Here is a 21034-nt window from a genome sequence, read left to right as displayed (position 1 = left end):
GCTGTCTCATTGGCAATCATACCACATCTTTTTTTTTGTAATCAATGAATCTATGTAAAGGATTTAAAGACTGGAGAATTTCAGAAAAGGTATCAAAAGTCATAGGTACTTTGGGACAGGACAATTGTTTTTCTAGCCCGGCTCCTCCTTTTCCCCCAAAAAAATGTTCTCTATTAATTTTAATAACACATGAATAATTTTAGCGCTTAACTGTATATTATGAACATTCATAAAGCCTTGGTCACACCTTACCGGATAGCTCGAACGGAGGCCTAACGGATAACTTTTTTTCAACCGTTCATGTCCGTTAGACGTCCGTTCTTATTTGTTAGACGTCCGTCCATATCCGTTACATGTCCGTTAAGCGTACGTTTTATCCGTTGTCGTCCGTTCTGTCCGGTGGATAATTTTGAGCATGTTCAAAACTTTGAACGGACGTCCAACGGATAAAATGTCCGTTGAACGTCCGTTAGGCGTCCGTTTTGTACGGTACTCGTCCGTTTCGTTTCCGTTTTGTATCCGTTACGTGTCCGTTATACATCCGTTGGAGGTCTTGAAGATAAATTCACCAACGGACTTCTACCGGACGTTTAACTGATAAAACGGATGAGAAACGGACTTCTACCGAACGTATAACGGATAAAACGGATGATGAATGGATCTGAAACGGATAAATGCCAATTGAAAATTTCGCGTCAGAAATGCCAATTATTGGTATTTTAGATTTCTTAAGGTTCATAAATTCTTATTATTCATAATCGATCTTAGAATATAGGCACGTCTTCACAATCAAGCAGTTTTTATTCAAGCCAGACACTGCCCTTTTGCGAATTTTGAAGAATGAACCAAAACCAGTTACACAGAAACATTTTTGAATATATATGCGATTTACTTGTATTATTATTGTCGCCTTTGATTTTTCCGTATATCTTGTTCATCCGTTTTATCCGGTACGCTTCCGTTAGGTGTCCGTTTTATGCGGTACTCGTCCGTTAGATGTACGTTCGACATCTGTTCTGTCCGGTACGTGTCCGTTTCTCGTACGTTGCATATCCGGTGTGTGTTCGTTATGCATCCGTTACACGTCCGTTTTATTCGGTCAGTACATCAACGGACTCCCAACGGATAACAGTTTTGTCAACGGACAACTTTTATTTTCATCCGTTAGGCGTCCGTTCGTGCTATCCGGTCAAGTGTGACCGAGGCTTAAAAAAGGGGGGGGGGTGGTGTCGTAGGGTTCCTGATCCCGATATCCCGGGCTTACATGTATAAACATGAAATCCCGAGGTCCCGAATTTAATAAGAATTAAATATCCCGTCATCCCGAAATTCCGATCTTAAAAACACCTACCTATAGGACATAGATGCATGATGATTGATTTATTATGGAAGGAAGAGAAGCGACACCCAAAATGAGGTCTTCTCGTTTAATAGTATAGAAGATGCATCTGAACTTGACAAGTTTGCCTTTGAGTTTTTTATTAACTGCCAATAGCAACTTTGGTGCTTTAATTTACTATATCTATCTTTCTCAATTCTAAGATCATGAGCACTTATTCTCATTCTACATATATCTCTTCTTATATTAAAATCTTTAATTGGTAAATACGCCTCCTTTACGATGTCAGTCTTGAGGCTCCTCCTTTACGATGTCAGTCTCGAAGTTGAAATAATTTTCTAATTTAATATTGACTTGTGATAAGGTATCAGATCTTTTGACCACCCAAAATGTTTTAAAACTGTTACAAAGTTTACATACAAAGTATATATAGTAAAACCACGATTGTATGTAGCTCTATGTCTATTGGTACGTCGTTATCTAGTTTAGGCAGTATACGGGCAAAATGAATAATTTCCGAAAGCATGGATATTTCATATTATCAACGTTTTAACCGTTATGGGTTATATGTTGAAATCAGTTTTGGGAATGCTTTGTGTGTGTATATCTCTATGACGAACAATCACACTTTTTTATAGGGAACAAATATTAACGACAGAAGGATGGAACAAGGAAGATGAAGGAAGTACTGTAAATTCAGAAATTATTGCGAGCTAGGTTTTTATTATTGAGAAAAAATGCGACAGAAGGTTGTATACGCAATAATTTTAACTCGCATTTTGGAATACACGTAAGATACTTGTCAAATCCACGGACGAATTCAGGATTTTTAAAGGGGACTTAATTGTCGAAACGTAATGTTTATGAAAAAAGTTTATGCTTAAAGAGGATATATTTTGCAAGAAAGGGGGGGGGGGGGGGTGGGCGGGAGCGAACGACCTTTAGTAAAGCCACATAAATCTGCCACTGAAATATATATCATTAATAATAATAAAGAGAAGAAATAACTACTCGACAGCTTTCCCTTGAATCTACCCAACTGTTAACAGCGGGGTAAAATGTATATTAAGGTAGGTCTAATTGTAACCCTCTGATCAAAATCCTAAAAGAAAGCATGGCCGTTGATCCGTTTAAATGAGAAGTTATTATTATATCTAGCCTAGGACATGTAAGGAGAAAATGAACTTCGTCTTCAACTTCCAATGAGCATATAATTTACATAATCTTTTATTTACTTTAGTTCCAGAATGTCGACCTTTTTCAATTACCATATCATGGGCACTTATTCGAAATTTGGTTAATTGTTTTCTTTTTCTGTACTGAGTCCCCCCAAGATAAATAATTTTCAAAACTGAAATTATATTTAAATTTTATATAAGTCCTTAGGCTGTAAATATACACTTTTAACTTGCAATTATTTTACTTCAAAGCAAATACAAATTTGATCAAATTTAGTAACAATCTTTTGGTGACCCTGCAGTCAGCGGTCCTAGGTTCAAGTGTTGCTTTTCTTTTTTTAAAGTAAGCTCTTTTCCGGAAAAAAAAGTCCGAGAATGTATCCTATTGAATAAAACACTCAAGCGACTTTAAAGTCAGCGGCAAACAAGTGCTTTGCAAAGATCTTACACATGGTAAACACAATTCTTTGTCAAAAATAAATTTGTGACTGTCTAGATGAAGGAGACATAAGATGTTTAGCCAGTCAAGGTCGTTATAAACTTCCATTTGTTGTGAGACATAAGACCACATTTCTTGAACTAATGCATACTTTCATAACAGGTGTTCAATCGATGAACTCATATAAGTTTAATTATATTATAACACTCTTGAGTCTTGTTAGCTGTTACCTGTGCACAGTGTATATATGTTAGTTTGTTTAAATGAACCTATGTTCCCATAGTTTATGGTTTTATTCATTATTAAAAAATACAGGCAAAGTTTAGATGTTTATGAAGTGCCCAATTTTTTTACTTGAGTGAAACACAGACACTTGTTTCTGTCAATACACCTTATCGCTATTTGTCTGCCATTGCTGGATAACACACAGGTTCCCGTAAAATATCTGACGCCACAATGGAAAAGGTATTGTTGTATGCGTCAAAAGTTCAAGCGGCCGGGTCAGCCGGGATTAGCGATAAGGTGTATATGGGGTTTACTATTCATACCCGTACGAAAAATAGATCTGAGCTTGCTCACAGCTACTAAAAGGTATTGGCAATTGGGTCCTACTAAAATGTGTCTGGGTGAAGAAAAAGCGCCCAGAGAAGAAAATATAGCGCCTGGGGAAAATATATAAATATTTTATTGGCATGAGACAACTTTGTTAAGTTATGGACATTAATTTTTTTTACTTTAGACAAGTAATTTGCAAATTCAGATAATAGACATTTGTAATAAAGCACAAAAACAAATATGAATATTTTAATTTTAACAAAAATATATGAATACTATTTCGAAAGACTGATAATAATGGATCACAGTTTATGCGGAAGATTTATAACATGTACAGTGCTCTAGCTAGAAATCAAAAGGGGCAGGGTGCCAGTGGAGGGCAGGGCACTTTTTATGATAAGAAAAGGCACTGCTCATTTTTTTGTCTACGTTTCTGTGTGTATCACGAGTTAACGAATCTCTTCTTTTTTTTTTCTGTATATGTTTTGTTTTTTAAATAAAGATGCTTTTCAACTATAGTCTTTATTTCATTGTTTGTGTAGTTATGAATGATATAGTACATCTTCATCAACATATTATGTTTTTACAGTTTAACTTCACTCTACCCATTATTAAAGAATATGTTTTTTTTTTTTATATCTATATAAAATTATAGCTTTAATACATCATATGATCTGAAACTGAGAGCATTACTAATTTAACAATGTTTAGAACATGGATTGCTAAAAGTATAATTATCAAGTAGAAATTGCAATATATATTTTTTAATATGTTCAAAGACAGTTAATATCTTTAAGATAACATTATTATGTTATTATATATTCAATTGGTAATTTATTCCTTTTTTTGATACTAGATAATATTTTTAGAGCACAAATTTGTAATAAGCTATAACAGGGGAATTAACTCCAAAATCAATATCCACCACGTTTGGGTTAATTAAAAACTGTGCTTGTCGCTAACAAGTGGAGATGGAAGGCATTTCTGTAAAGGCATAGTTTTATTTTGATGACTTAAATTCAATTCTAAAGTCATGAAAGTCTTCATTTATATACGCTCTTCCATTGTGACTTGGAGATCGAAAATGCCGACCCAAGCTAAACACACTCGCTGACACATTCATCAAAAGTATGACAAAAAGATACATTGTCCTAATTAAATTACCTAGTTATTAACACCTTTGAAGTCTTTATCATTGTAATTGATTGTAATGACATGATTAACCTGGGGGCAATCACACATGTGTCATATATGTAATTAACTTGGAGATCAGAAATCGATGAAACAAAATTTTACCAAAACGGCACAAGATAATTTTGGAAAAAGACGTCAGGGCAGAAGGGCGCGGATGAAGGCACCCAGGGCGCGGCTGAGGGCACCCAGGGCGCGGCGCCCTTCTATTTTGGGCTAGCGAGACCACTGATGTATTAATATAAGACATCAAAAGACATGTTTTTCAAAAACGATATCAAAATGAAAAATGTATAAGACAACTCAAATTTCACAGATAAATATTAATTTAATCAAAATTAAAAGAGGTACACATAATTTAATAAATCAGCAAAAAAAGTAGTACTATACATGTACCATAGTTAAAACAAGGGGGTAAAAAGCAGGGGTCGTGTCAATGAAAGTATCCTAGGATATGTCCTAAGATATGTCTTAGGACATTATTTAGGATGGTCTTAGGACGTGTCTTTGGATGTCAGGCCTCGACAATAACGCCTGTCCGATTGTCCGGTACCAGAGGTAAAAAAGGTGGGACAAGTAAAAGCTATACCAAGCTTGTCTGATGGGACAAGTAGAATCATTCTGCAGAAAATAAATTTTAATCAAACTGATGAACAAAGTATTATTATTAACAAAAAAACTAGAAAAGAAGATTTGTTTGACATCTTTCCTTTTTAAACTGAAACTAATTGAAACTTTTTATTTCTCAAGACCCCTCAGACTTGCAATCGATAATTTAAAACTGGTTCTTTGTCAAGTACTTTTAACAGGTAAAAAGCACACTTTTCTCAGAAACCAGTCTTACCGATCCCATTCAACCATGTACTTTTTTAGATAAGGTAACTTTAAAGACAGTTTGTCACCAGCTCAGAAATGATTCGGCTCCAAGTTTAATAGACAGTTGGGCACTGTAGGAGACATATTTCATAGACATGATTAATATACAGTTGGCAAGGCAGTAGACATTTCTGGACCAAGACAAATCATAACTTCTTTTCCTAACTGATTTTGTTGCTTTATAATAATTAATACCAATGTCCATAACATATTTTTTAAATAAGAATGAGGAAATTATTTACCATAAAAATCATCAAATCATGTTTGATCTTTATGTAGAAAAAACAATACTTGCAATGCAGTGACCTATAGTTGTTAATTTCTGTGTCATTTGGTCTTTTGTCTCATTGACAATCATACCTCATATTCTTTTTATTGATTGCATTTGAATAAACTTTTTTCAAAATTTAAAAAAATAGGATAAAAATCCAATGAGTGTACATTTAGAGGCCAATCAGATGGTGCCTCATGTGCAAAGTATGATGAGACTTTAGCATTGATAAAAACTGGAACATAAGTCCTGTGACACAACTAAATTCAGTTGTTCATGGCTCATATCTTTTAAAAGTATTTCAAAGGATATAAATCAAATTCTGTTCAATTTTTTTTAACTCATTTTGTTCCTTGAATCAACTTGAAATGCAAAAAAGGTTAATATTAAGATTTTTTTGGGACAAGTTACAATTTCATTCGGACAAGTAAGTTTTGGTATGTACTTGTCCTACTGGACAAGTTGAAAAAAAAGTTATTGTAGAGGCCTGGATGTAAAACAAAGCTGTCTTGGGACAGTCCTAACTACGATGGTCCTAGGACCATCCTAACACATTTATTTAATTGAAAAAAATATGTAGAGATTTGTTTGTCATAGATTTAATGGTATTTTAGTATCTACTCTTATATGGAAACAGCTATCGCAAAATAAAAGTTAAAGTTTTAACGTAATACTTAATAAATACGTTATTAAATATGATGAAAGATATAAATGAATTTAATACGAAAACAAAAGTAAATAGTCACAAAACTTTGTTAAATGCGATATTCGTTCTGCAATTTTAGTATGTAAACTAGTTTTGTACTCAGGTCCACTTGGTTTCATTACTTGTATCAAATTAGGATTAGTTAAAAAAATAAACTTTTTCCAATATTTAAGTTGATATTGCACCGTTTTGGTTAGTCACAAAAATGTTGCTTATAATGATAGTCGTTGTAAAATAAACAGCAGGAAATAATTTAATGTAATACAATTGAATCTTTAACAAATATTGAAAATATTTTGATTTGTTAATTCAATTCTAATAATAGTATGATAGTTTAATGTTGTATCCGTATTTTTAGGATTGAGTTTGTACTATATATATTGTTTTTATTTCGTTTACGGACATTGTAACCTTTAGGACTATCCTAAGACACCTATTTTTATATCCTAACTTTAGGACCAAATTTAGGACATATCTTATTTTAGGAGACTTTCCTTAACCTGACTTAGGACTAAGACGTGTCCTAGGACCATCCTAAGACATGTCCTAGTCCTAGGACAGCTTCGTTGTCACGGCCCCTGGTGTTTGGTTTAAATTTAAGTCTAAGCATTAAAACCCTGATAACCATAGCCATTGAAACAGTTTTAGTTTTATAAAAAGATATAATAAATCTATCTCAGCATCTGTAAAAAAAAGTGTTCACCATGCAGTTGCAAAAATATTAGACCTCAGGCACCAATTATTTATTTATTTAATAAAAAAATATATTGTTATAAAATATTATTATTTTCTTCTCCTGGGCGCTAATTTTCTTCTCCGGGCGCTAATTTTCCTTCTCCGGGCACCTTTTCTTTTCGTCAGGAGCTTTTTAACTTTTCCCGGGCGCTCCGGAGCGCTTTTTAGTAGGACCGTGGCAATTAGTTCAAAGCCAATAACAACTAATACAATAAAACATCCAAATAAATCAGTATTAAGCGCACAAAAAATATACACAAAGCACCTTTATAAAAGTACTCTGACACCATTACTGAAGGTAGTTCAAAACAAATTCGTGAAATTACATCTAAATAATAAATCATGTTCTTCCATACTTAAGTATCAATCAGTACACATCCAATATGTTTAGTGTAATGACCTCATTAACTGTCTGAGAAATGGCACAGTGCAAAAATATAAGTTAACAGATTTGACAGGGTGGTCATTAATAATGTTAAAAGTGTGCATAACTATGCAAAAATAGAAATTGTATGTCTAATGATTATGAGTATATTGTGTAAAAAGTGAGTTGTAAATATTACAGGATCATTGGATATTGTATTTTTGTTTTTATTTTTTTTCTAGCAAAATATAAAGAAAGATGAAAATAAAGAGACATAAGCATATACGGAAAGTTTTGACTTTCTACAGTAGTAATTTTGGATTTAAGCCACCATACAATGTTTTGATTGATGGAACATTTTGTAAAGCTGCCCTGAAGTTTAAAGTTAACATCAGTGAACAGTTACCAAAGTATTTAGAGGCAGATACTAAAATGTGGACTACACAATGTGTGCTTGACGAGTGTGAAGCCTTTGGTAAGCCAGTTATATAATTATTATCCCATTTTTCCAATTCATTGAACATTGTTCATTTTGAATAAATATATTCATCGTTTTATATAAAGTAAAATAAATATCCTGTTTCTGGCAACAGTTTTGTTATTTCATTTAATTGCAGCAACCCTATATGAAACAATATTAGTTTTCATACTAAGAGTATGAAACTTTTATATACAAAACAATCAATATGGCTCCTATGCCTTCGTGTCGAACACACTTGATTTTATAATACATGTACAATGTACTTTACTTTAAAACATAAAGCCTGTATACGTAGCATTAAACACAATTTCCTAGAATTCTATAGCCAGTTGTAAATCACTCCCACATGTACAGCTAAAGGTTTCTTTATATTTTCAGGTTCAATATTATATGGTCCCCTTAAAGTGTTGAAGCAGTTTAAATTACAGCCATGTAACCACAAGTCACCTTTATCTGCATCTAAATGCATTACAAGACTGATTGGCAAAAAGAATAAAGAAAAGTTATTCCTTGCAACACAGGTACATTTTGTAATTTTCAATATTTAACCTTTTAGTTCTAGGTTTGCATTCTTTTTTTATATTGAATTTGAACAAATGATACTTTAGACTGAACTAAGTATAAATAATATATACAGATTCTTACATTAGATTATGAGACTTATCCAATCAAAATAGTTAAATTATCCAAATTTCAAGTCCACGCCTGGGGAAGGACTTTAAAATTTATAATTTAGCTATTTAGATTGGAGAAATCTGATTATCCACCAGTCATGCCAGTATTTATTAAAAATATGTATTTCTAATGAAAACAAAAATCCCTTTTGAGTGCCTTCCAAATTCTACAAAGTTATCAAATTCAATAACACTTTTTGATTCATTAAGTGAGCTGATAAAAGTCATGACCATTAAACTAGCTCATCATGATTCATCCAATCATCTTCTGAGATCATCAGAGGACACATGTTGATTAAATGTATTTTTATTCAATGGGTCTGGAAAGGGATAAATTGCCAAAGAATTAATATCTTGTATTTTTTTGGCAGAAGTTAAAGTAGATTTGATAACTATTACTTTAAGATGGGATTATAGTATAATACGTTTGTCTTATTCAGTTGTAAATTAATTTGATCAACAACCTACATGTACATGATTTAAGAGTCTGTATTTAATGACCAAATATTTGATTAACTCTATTTGTATAATCCATGTAATCTACAAACATTGATAGTCTCTGTAAAATTTAGAGCATCTAAACTTATAGACTTGAAAATAAAAAGATATGGTACCATAGCTAATTAGACAATTATCCTCCAAAATAAAGATGTAAATTACTGCAGGTTATATTTTGACTTACCTGTGCTGTTAGATTTTGTTTTATTGAAGATTTTTTCTCAACATAACATCATAATGCACATGTACATTATTTATTTTTAGGATAAAATGTTAAATGACTGGTTTAGAACAAAAGCTGGCACACCTATGCTTTATATAGCTTTCAATACAATAACTCTGGAACCTCCATCAGAAAAATCAAAAATGAAAGCAGAAAGACAAACCGATGCTAAAATTTCTCCTTCAGAACGTGAGCATGATATCATAAAACAGCTGAAAGTGGAAGCATTCGGTGAACAGGAAGTAAAGAAAAAGAAACACAAAAAGTTAAAAGGGGCCAATCCCCTGTCTATGAAACCAAAAAGGAAAAGAAAAGAAGGTGAACTCTCAAAATCACAGAAGAAAAAGTTAAAGAGAAAACAGAGAGAACATTTGTCAATAGAAAATGGTTAAATTGTTTTTTGGTGTTTTAGTCTTTTTGTGTCCTAAGAGTGTTTATTTAATACATTGAAACATGGTTTTGGTTTATACAGATAAATTACTGAATCTGTTAATTTCAACAGTCCATCTTTTTAGCTCACCTGGCCTAAAAGGCCAAGTGAGCTTTTCTCATCACTTGGCGTCCGGCGTCGTCCGTCGTCGTCGTTAACTTTTACAAAAATCTTCTCCTCTGAAACTACTGGGCCAAATTAAACCAAACTTGGCCACAATCATCATTGGGGTATCTAGTTTAAAAAATGTGTCCAGTGACCCGACCAACCATCCAAGATGGCCGCCATGGCTAAAAATAGAACATAGGGGTAAAATGCAGTTTTTGGCTTATAACTCAAAAACCAAAGCATTTAGAGCAAATCTGACATGGGGGTAGAATTGTTAAACAGGTGAAGATCTATCTGCCCTGAAATTTTCAGATGAATCGGATAACCCGTTGTTGGGTTGCTGCCCCTGAATTAGTAATTTTAAGGAAATTTTGCTGTTTTTGGTTATTATCTTGAATATTATTATAGATAGAGATAAACAGTAAACAGCAATAATGTTCAGCAAAGTAAGATTTACAAATAAGTCAACATGACTGAAATGGTCAGTTGACCCCTTTAGGAGTTATTGCCCTTTATAGTCAATTTTTAACCATTTTTAGCTCACCTGGCCCAAAGGGCCAAGTGAGCTTTTCTCAGCACTTGGCGTCCGGCGTCCGTCGTCCGTCGTCTGTCGTCCGTCGTCTGTCGTCTGTCGTCCGTCGTCGTCTGGCGTCGTTAACTTTTACAAAAATCTTCTCCTCTGAAACTACTGGGCCAAATTTAACCAAACTTGGCCACAATCATCATTGGGGTATCTAGTTTAAAAAATGTGTCCGGTGACCCGGTCAACCAACCAAGATGGCCGCCATGGCTAAAAATAGAACATAGGGGTAAAATGCAGTTTTTGGCTTATAACTCAAAAACCAAAGCATTTAGAGCAAATCTGACATGGGGTATTATTGTTCATCAGGTCAAGATCTATCTGCCCTGAAATTTTCGGATGAATCGGACATTTCGTTGTTGGGTTGCTGCCCCTGAAATGGTAATTTTAAGGAAATTTTGCTGTTTTTGGTTATTAGCTTGAATATTATTATAGATAAAGATAAACTGTAAACAGCAATAATGTTCAGCAAAGTAAGATCTACAAATAAGTCAACATGACCAAAATGGTCAGTTGACCACTTTAGGAGTTATTGCCCTTTATAGTCAATTTTTAACCATTTTTCGTAAATCTTAGTAATCTTTTAGAAAAATCTTCTCCTCTGAAACTACTGGGCCAAATTTAATCAAACTTGGCCATAATCATCATTGGGGTATCTAATTTAAAAAATGTGTCCGGTGACCCGCCCAATCAACCAAGATGGCCGACATAGCTAAAAATAGAACATAGGGGTAAAATGCAGTTTTTGGCTTATTACTCAAAAACCAAAGCATTTAGAGCAAATCTGACATGGGGTATTATTGTTCATCAGGTCAAGATCTATCTGCCCTGAAATTTTCAGATGAATCGGACATTTCGTTGTTGGGTTGCTGCCCCTGAAATGGTAATTTTAAGGAAATTTTGCTGTTTTTGGTTATTAGCTTGAATATTATTATAGATAGAGAGAAACTGTAAACAGCAATAATGTTCAGCAAAGTAAGATCTACAAATAAGTCAACATGACCAAAATGGTCAGTTGACCACTTTAGGAGTTATTGCCCTTTATAGTCAATTTTTAACCATTTTTCGTAAATCTTAATAATCTTTTAGAAAAATCTTCTCCTCTGAAACTACTTGGCCAAATTTAACCAAACTTAGCCATAATCATCATTGGGGTATCTAGTTAAAAAAATGTGTCCGGTAACTCGGCCAACAAACCAAGATGGCCGCCATGGCTAAAAATAGAACATGGGGGTAAAATGCAGTTTTTGGCTTGTAACTCAAAAACCAAAGCATTAAGAGCAAATCTGACAGGAAGTAAAATTGTTGATCAGGTCACGATCTATCTGCCCTGGAATTTTCAGATGAATCGGATAATCGGTTGTTAGGTTGCTGCCCCTGAATTGGTAATTTTGAGGAAATTTTGCTGTTTTTTTGTTATTATCTTGAATATTATTATAGATGGAGATAAACTGTAAACAGCAATAATGTACAGCAAAGTAAGAACTAAAAATAAGTCAGTATGACCAAAATAGTCAATTGACCCCCTAAGGAGTTATTGCCCTTCATAGTCAATTTTTAACAATTTTCTTAAAATTTGAAGATTTTCAATAACATTTTCCACAGAAAGTACTGTTATAGATAGAGATAATTGTAAGCAGCAAGAATGTTTAGTAAAGTAAGATCTACAAACACATCACCATCACCAAAACACAATTTTGTCATGAATCCATCTGTGTCCATTGTTTAATATTCACATAGACCAAGGTGAGCGACACAGGCTCTTTAGAGCCTCTAGTTCGTAAATCTTAGTAATATTTTACAAAAATCTTCTCCTCTGAAACTATTGGGCCAAATTAATCCAAACTTGGCCACAATCATCTTTTGGGCTAGTAGTTTGAAAAATGTGTCCGGTGACCCGGCCATCAAACCAAGATGGCCTCCATGGCTAAAAATAGAACATGGGGTAAAATGCAGTTTTTGGCTTATAACTCAAAACCCAAAGCATTTAGAGCAAATCTGACATGGGGGTAAAATTGTTTATCAGTTCAAGATCTATCTGCCCTGAAATTTTCAGATGAATCGGACAACCCGTTGTTGGGTTGCTGGCCCTGAATTAGTAATTTTAAGGAAATTTTGCTCTTTTTAGCTCACCTGGCCCGAAGGGCCAAGTGAGCTTTTCCCATCACTTGGCGTCCGTCGTCCGTCGTCCATCGTCCGTCGTCGTCGTCGTCGTCATCGTCGTCCGTCGTCGTTAACTTTTACAAAAATCTTCTCCTCTGAAACTACTGGGCCAAATTAATCCAAACTTGGCCACAATCATCATTGGGGTATCTAGTTTAAAAAATGTGTGGCGTGACCCGGCCAACCAACCAAGATGGCCGCCATGGCTAAAAATAGAACATAGGGGTAAAATGCAGTTTTTAGCTTATAACTCAAAAACCAAAGCATTTAGAGCAAATCTGACATGGGGTTAAATTGTTTATCAGGTCAAGATCTTTCTGCCCTCAAATTTTCAGATGAATCCGACAACCCATTGTTGGGTTGCTGCCCCTGAATTGGTAATTTTAGGGAATTTTTGCTGTTTTTGGTTATTATCTTGAATATTATTATAGATAGAGATAAACTGTAAACAGCAATAATGTTCAGCAAAGTTAGATTTACAAATAAGTCAACATGACCAAAATGGTCAATTGACCCCTTTAGAAGTTATTGACCTTTATAGTCAATTTTTAACCATTTTTCGTAAATCTTAGAAATCTTTTACAAAAATCTTCTCCTCTGAAACTACTCTGCCAAATTAATCCAAACTTGGCCACAGTCATCTTTGGGGTATCTAGTTTAAAAAATGTGTGGCGTGACCCGGCCAAGTAACCAAGATGGCCACCATGGCTAAAAATAGAACATAGGGGTAAAATGCAGTTTTTGGCTTATAACTCAAAAATCAAAGCATTTAGAGCAAATCTGACGGGTTAAAAGTGTTTATCAGGTCAAGATCTATCTGTCCTGAAATTTTCAGATGAATCCGACAACCTGTTGTTGGGTTGCTGCCCCTGAATTGGTATTTTTAAGGAAATTTTGCTGTTTTTGGTTATTATGTTGAATATTATTATAGATAGAGATAAACTGTAAACAGCAATAATGTTCAGCAAAGTAAGATTTACAAATACCTCAATGCAAAGGAAATGGTCAGCTGACCTCTTTAGGAGTTATTTCCCTTTATAGTCAAATTTTAACCATTTTTTCGTAAATCTTAGTAATCTTTTACAAAAATCTTCTCCTCTGAAACTACTGGGCCAAATTAAACCAAACTTGGCCACAATTGTCATGGGGGTATCTAGTTTAAAAAATGTGTGGCGTGACCCGGCCAACCAACCAAGATGGCCACCATGGCTAAAAATAGAATATAGGGGTAAAATGCAGTTTTTGGCTTATAACTCAAAAACCAAAGCACTTAGAGCAAATCTGACATGGGGTAAAATTGTTTATCAGGTCAAGATCTTTCTGCCCTCAAATTTTCAGATGAATCCGACAACCCGTTGTTTGGTTACTGCCCCTGAATTGGTATCTTGAATATTATTATAGATAGAGATAAACTGTAAACAGCAATAATGTTCAGCAAAGTTTGATTTACAAATAAGTCAACATGACCAAAATAGTCAATTGACTCCTTAAGGAGTTATTGCCGTTTATAGTTAATTTTTAGCATTTTTCATAAATTTTTGTAAATTTTTAGAAAATATTTTCCACTGTAATTACTGGGCCAAGTTCATTATAGATAAAGATAATTGTAGCAACAAGAATGTTCAGTAAAGTAAGATCTACAAACACATCACCATCACCAAAACACAATTATATCATGAATTTATCTGTGTCCATTGTTTAATATGCACATAGACCAAGGTGAGCGACACAGGCTCTTGAGAGCCTCTAGTTGGTTATTATCTTGAATATTATTATAGATAGAGATAAACTATAAACAGCAATAATGTTCAGCAAAGTAAGATTTACAAATAAGTCAACATGACTGAAATGGTCAGTTGACCCCTTTAGGAGTTATTGCCCTTTATAGTCAATTTTTAACCATTTTTCGTAAATCTTAGTAATCTTTTACAAAAATCTTCTCCTCTGAAACTACTTGGCCAAATTAATCCAAACTTGGCCACAATCATCTTTTGGGTTAGTAGTTTGAAAAATGTGTCCGGTGACCCGGCCATCCAACCAAGATGGCCGCCATGGCTAAAAATAGAACATGGGGTAAAATGCAGTTTTTGGCTTATAACTCAAAACCCAAAGCATTTAGAGCAATCTGCCATGGGGTAAAATTGTTTATCAGGTCAACATTTATCTGCTCTGAAATTTTTAGATGAATCGCACAACCCGTTGTTGGGTTGCTGACCCTGAATTGTTAGTTTTAAGGAAATTTTGCTGTTTTTGGTCATTATCTTGAATATTATTATCGATAGAGATAAACTGTAAACAACAATAATGTTCAGCAAAGTAAGATTTACAAATAAGTCAACATGACCGAAATGGTCAATTGACCCCCTTAGGAGTTATTTTTCTTTATAGTCAATTTTTAACAATTTTCATAAAATTTGTAAATTTTTACCATCATTTTCCACTGAAACTAATGGGCCAAGTTCATTATAGATAGAGATAATTTTAAGCAGCAAGAATGTTCAGTAAAGTAAGATGTACAAACACATCACCATCACCAAAACACAATTTTGTCTTGAATCCATCTGCTTCCTTTAATATTCACATAGACCAAGGTGAGCGACACAGGCTCTTTAGAGCCTCTAGTTTCAAATTCCTGTCATATTTTTATTCCCTGTCAAGGATAGAAGGGGGCATAATGTTTCAGTATACTGGTTAGGATAATGAGATGTGGTATGAATGCCATTGAGACCACTATCCACCAAATTTCAAATAAAGTGGATGTAAGCAATTATAATCACTTGTCCAGAATCAAACACTGAGAAAAGCCTGTACTGTATAGTCAGCTAAAAAGGGCTTGGACATGAAAAATGTGAAACAGTACAGTTGAGAAAACTGACTGTCTAATTTATAACACAATATACGAAAAACAAATATGACATATGTCAACCCACGACAACCCCTGACCTACAGGCTCCTCACTTTGGACAGACACATAAAAAATGAGATTAAACATGTTTGTAAGTACTCAATCCCCCTAACCTGAGACAGTGGTGTAATAACACAACATAAGAACAAATTATAGAAAAAAGTTGAAAAAGGCTAAACTCATCAGATCAAACAAATAACAGACAGGATGTGGCAAGGTATTTATCCATCCCTTATCCCTAACAAAAATTTACAGAACTATAGAGTACTCTGTCTCACAGTTACTGTCAGCCAATTCAAAGCCAATATCAACTTATAAAACAGAATCATGTATCTAAGACTATAAAACTATCAATCAGTACACATCCAACAACCAATGGAATTAGTGTACTGTGCATGTCAATTCAGAAATTATTACGAGGTTTTTATTATTGCGAAATATGCGACAGGGTGGTAAACGCAATAATTTAAACTCTCATTTTAAAATATTTTATATGAATTTAAAAGGATTTTTCTCAAAATCGTAAACATTAAAAATGCATCTAAGTCTAAAATGACAAAACCGCAATAATAAATGCATGCAATAATTTCTGAATTTACAGTAATTATGTCACTAACAGTCAGAGAAACATGACCTTGTGCAATGCCAAAATATAGGTATCTACAGATCCTAGTACCGAGAAGTACATACATGTATGTGTAATATTTATATGGTTTTAATTTACAGATAACAAAATCAATATTTGGTCCAAAATCAATGTTTGGTCTGCATCAGTCGATTATTCTCTACGGCCATCTCATCAGTCAAATATTGATAAGGCACTTTATAAATAAGTTTTCGGTCACATCAACTAGAAACTTAATACACATGTTTATTATGTTATTAACATCAAATTATTGCATTGACCCTCCAATTTCTAGATTCCCCGTAAAATAAATATGATAGTATTAAACCAGTGCGTTCTCTGACGGGTAATAGGTTTATTTAAGGAATATGTGGTCAACACAGCAACTCCACTTGAAACTTAGTACATAAGTTCAGTATGTTTTGAAATTTTTAAAATTATATGCCAAATTACAGTTTGAACCCTGATTTTGATGGTTTTACAGAGCATGGAAATGTGATAGTGCAAGCAGGGCATGATGTCACATGGACACATTCTTGTTGAGAATAATATAATTGCTACAAAAGTTCAATTTGATATTTGGTATGAAACCTGATCATTAAGAGTTGTTACCTTGGGTTGAATATTAGTGTATGTAAGTTGGGCTGTCATGATGGCAATTATCTTTCAGACGATTCCTGACTATACTATAAGGAACCCATAGTTCTCACAGCTGCCTTTGATGTATCAACCCTCTATAAAACAAGAGTGCATACACTGAAATGTCTCCCCTCCTTTACTAATCATTGATATTATGTTGATAGTCATAAATATAAAACTTTACTACAACTTTCACATTAACTTAACATGATCCAAGAAAATGAGGTCAAGGTCATATAAACCAAACAAAAAATACATGTACACCTTACAATCATTCAATACACTAAATATAGTTGACATTGCTTATAGTTTCTAAGAAACAGAATAAACCAAGTAAACAAAATAATGACAAATGAAGTCAAGGTCAGATGAACCATGCCAGGCAGACATGTACAGCTTTCAATTCTTCCATACAACAAATATAGTTGAACTCTTGCTTATAGTTTAAGAAAAACGAACAGAACACCAAAAAAAAATGAACTGTGAAAATGAGGTAAAGGTCAAATAAAATCTGTGAGACTGACACATACATCATAAAATATTTCCATACACCAAATATAGTTGACCTATGGTATATAGTATTAGAAAAAAGACCAAAACTCAAAAACTTTGACCACTGAACCATGAAAATTAGGTCAAGGTCAGATGACACCTCCCAGCTAGACATGTACACCATACAATCATTCCATAAACCAAATATAGTACACATTGGATACAGTAAAAGAAAAACAGACCAAAAACACAAAACTTAACTCTAGCCAATGAACCATGAAATGAGGTCAAGGTCAGATTAAACCTGTGAGGCTGACATGCACATCATAAAATATTTCCATACACCAAATATTGTTGACCTATGGTATATAGTATTAGAAAAAGACCAAAACTCAAAAACTTAACTTTGACCACTGAACCGTGAAAATGAGGTCAAGGTCAGATGACACCTGCCAGCCAGACATGTACACCTTACAATCATTCCATACACCAACTAGATGCTCCGCAGGGTGCAGCTTTATACGACCGCAGAGGTTGAACCCTGAACGGTTGGGGCAAGTATGGACACAACATTCAAGCTGGATTCAGCTCTAAATTTGGATTGTGATTAAATAGTTAACACAGCATAGGTTTCTGATACAGAATGAATGTGGTCTAATGAACTTAAAATACTTTTTTTTTCCTTTGAGCAATTCACTATGCTGTTGAATATTAATCCTCTCAAAAAAATGTTTGAAGAAATTTTCTTTTTATATATGAAATCTGAAATGAGAAAAATTTAACCCCCCCCCCATTTTTTTTTCACATCCCCCTTTCCCTTTTTCCAAAACTGATCTCAATTCAAATTTCTAATGGAGTTTGAAACAATAACTACTCATTTAAATACATCATAAAATATTAAAATGTAACGAAAGATGCTTTTTATCACTGAATGGTAAAGATTGTTTTAATTTATCAGTTGGTAGTAAAAGTGAATATACATTGTATATTGTATAAAACAATGATTTAAGTTGATTCAACTACTATTCTGGACAAAGAAAGATAACTCCAATCAATTGCAAATTTCTTGCTATTGCACAATATTGTGCAATTAGATATTTCTTGCTATTGTGCAATACTGTGCAATTGAAAATATTTGCTATTGCACAATACTGTGCAATTGAAGATTTCTTGCTATTGCGCAATACTGTGCAATTGAAAATTTCTTGCTATTGCACAATACTGTGCAATTGAAGATTTCTTGCTATTGCTGAATACTGTGCAATTGAAAATTTCTTGCTATTGCACAATACTTAATATAATAATTTTGGATCCTGATTTGAACCAACTTGAAAACTGGGCCCATAATCAAAAATCTAAGTACATGTTTAGATTCAGCATATCAAAAAAGCTCAAGAATTCAATTTTTGTTAAAATCAAACTTAGTTTAATTTTGGACCCTTTGGACTTTAATGTAGACCAATTTGAAAACGGGACTAAAAATTAAGAATCTACATACACAGTAAGATTTGGCATATCAAAGAACCCCAATTATTCAATTTTTGATGAAATCAAACAAAGTTTAATTTGGACCCGATTTGGACCAACTTGAAAACTGGGCCAATAATCAAAAATCTAAGTACATTTTTAGATTCAGCATATCAAAGAACCCCAAGGATTCAATTTTTGTCAAAATCAAACTAAGTTTAATTTTGGACCCTTTGGACCTTAATGTAGACCAATTTGAAAACGGGACCAAAAATTAAGAATCTACATACACAGTTAGATTCGGCATATCAAAGAACCCCAATTATTCAATTTTTGATGAAATCAAACTAAGTTCAATTTTGGACCCTTTGGGCCCCTTATTCCTAAACTGTTGGGACCAAAACTCCCAAAATCAAACCCAACCTTCCTTTAGTGGTCATAAACCTTGTGTTTAAATTTCATAGATTTCTATTTACTTAAACTAAAGTTAGGGTGCGAAAACCAAGAATAATGCTTACATGGGCCCCTTTTTGGCCCCTAATTCCTAAACTGTTCAGACCTCAACTCCCAAAATCAATACCAACCTTCCTTTTGTGGTCATAAACCTTGTGTTTAAATTTCATTGATTTCTATTTACTTAAACTAAAGTTATTGTGCGAAAACCAAGAATAATGCTTATTTGGGCCCTTTTTTGGCCCCTAATTTCTAAACTGTTAGAACCAAAACTCCCAAAATCAATCCCAACCTTCCTTTTGTGGTCATAAACCTTGTGTCAAAATTTCATAGATTTCTATTTACTTAAACTTAAGTTATTGTGTGAAAACCAAGAAAATGCTTATTTGGGCCCTTTTTGGCCTCTAATTCCTAAAATGTTGGGATCAAAACTACCAAAATCAATCCCAACCTTCCTTTTGTGGTCATAAACCTTGTGTTAAAATTTCATAGATTTCTATTCACTTTTACTAAAGTTAAAGTGCGAAAACTAAAAGTATTCGGACGACGACGCAGTTGACGACGCAGACATGATAGCAATATACGACGAAAAATTAAAATTTTTGCGGTCGTATAAAAATAGTAGCATTGAAAATGATTGCATACAGTATAAGAAAAACACAAAAAAATTGTAACCACTGACCCATGAAAATGGGGTCAAGGTCAGATAACACCTGCCAGTTGGACATATACACTTAACAGACCTTCCATACACCAAATATACTAGACCTATTGCTTATAGTATCTGAGATATGGACTGAACCACCAAAACTTAACCGTGTTCACTGATCCATGAAATGATGTAAAGGTTAAGTGAAAGCAGTCTGACGGGCATAAGGACCTTGTAAGGTATGAACATATCAAATATAGTTATCTTATTACTCATTATAAGAGAGAAATTAACATTATAAAAATTCTTAACTTTTTTTCAAGTAGTCTCTGAACCATGAAAATGAGGTGAAAGACAATGGACATGTGTCAGATGGAAACTTTCTTACATGAGGCATCTTTACACAAAGTCTGAAGCATCTAGGCTTTCCACCTTCTAAAATTGAAAACTTTTAAGAAGTTAGCTAATGCCGACCGCCGGATCACTATCCCTATGTCGAGCTTTGTCGCAGGCTCAACAAAAATCTTAAAATATACAAGCCCTGGAATTTTGTAGTAACCCCAACAGCAGTAATGCTAGAATGTTGCTACAAAGAGGTCAAAGAAGTATACTCAACAACACAAAATAACTTCTACAGATTCTTTCCACTTTAATTCATTATATAACTTCTATTTCTTTGCCTCTCCTGCAACGAAAATTGCAGAATGTGAAACAGCAATGATGTAAACTATTTGATTATTTTTTTCATAAATCTGTTTAAGTCATTCTTACAATTGCTTAAAATATAGTGTCAACTGATTTTTATAGTTTGTTCATATGTTGTACTGTTGTCCCAGGATAGGGAGATGGCTGGGCACCTGGTTCACATGTTTAAACCTGCCACATTCTGCATGTACCTGTACCAAGTTGAGAGCCAGGAATTCAGTGGTTGTTCTTTGTTGCTGTATATTGTATTTTTTCACACTCATGGTTTTGAATTATTTTACATTTTTC

The 21034-nt window shown here is 33.8% G+C and overlaps 1 protein-coding gene across 2 annotated transcripts; it reads left to right on the top strand.

Moving 5' to 3' along the window:
• Window positions 1-2889: 2889 nt before the first annotated feature.
• On the top strand, window positions 2890-9928 carry LOC143072269 (rRNA-processing protein UTP23 homolog). 2 transcript variants are annotated; one of them, XM_076247124.1, is made up of 4 exons: window positions 2890-2970; window positions 7897-8129; window positions 8514-8656; window positions 9572-9928. In XM_076247124.1, exons 2-4 carry the CDS (start codon window positions 7913-7915, stop codon window positions 9920-9922), a joined length of 711 nt encoding a protein of 236 aa, XP_076103239.1. In that variant the 5' UTR covers window positions 2890-2970; window positions 7897-7912; the 3' UTR covers window positions 9923-9928. The 2 variants fall into 2 exon arrangements, with proteins under 2 accessions (XP_076103239.1, XP_076103241.1); XM_076247126.1 differs by having other exon boundaries at window positions 2955-3046.
• The last annotated feature ends 11106 nt before the right edge of the window (window positions 9929-21034 follow it).

The sequence above is a fragment of the Mytilus galloprovincialis genome, chromosome 4 (genome assembly GCF_965363235.1).
Source record: "Mytilus galloprovincialis chromosome 4, xbMytGall1.hap1.1, whole genome shotgun sequence".
Lineage (NCBI taxonomy): Eukaryota > Metazoa > Mollusca > Bivalvia > Mytilida > Mytilidae > Mytilus > Mytilus galloprovincialis.
Note: the sequence above shows the minus strand (reverse complement) of the source record. Positions and strands in the feature narration are given on the sequence as shown.

Bases quoted from the DNA above. Each gene is read 5' to 3' on its own strand.
- LOC143072269 (XM_076247124.1), top strand. From the start codon at position 7,913: ATGAAAATAAAGAGACATAAGCATATACGGAAAGTTTTGACTTTCTAC. The intron at 8,130-8,513 runs GTAAGCCAGTTA...TTATATTTTCAG, and splicing joins TGACGAGTGTGAAGCCTTTG to GTTCAATATTATATGGTCCC. The intron at 8,657-9,571 runs GTACATTTTGTA...ATTTATTTTTAG, and splicing joins AGTTATTCCTTGCAACACAG to GATAAAATGTTAAATGACTG.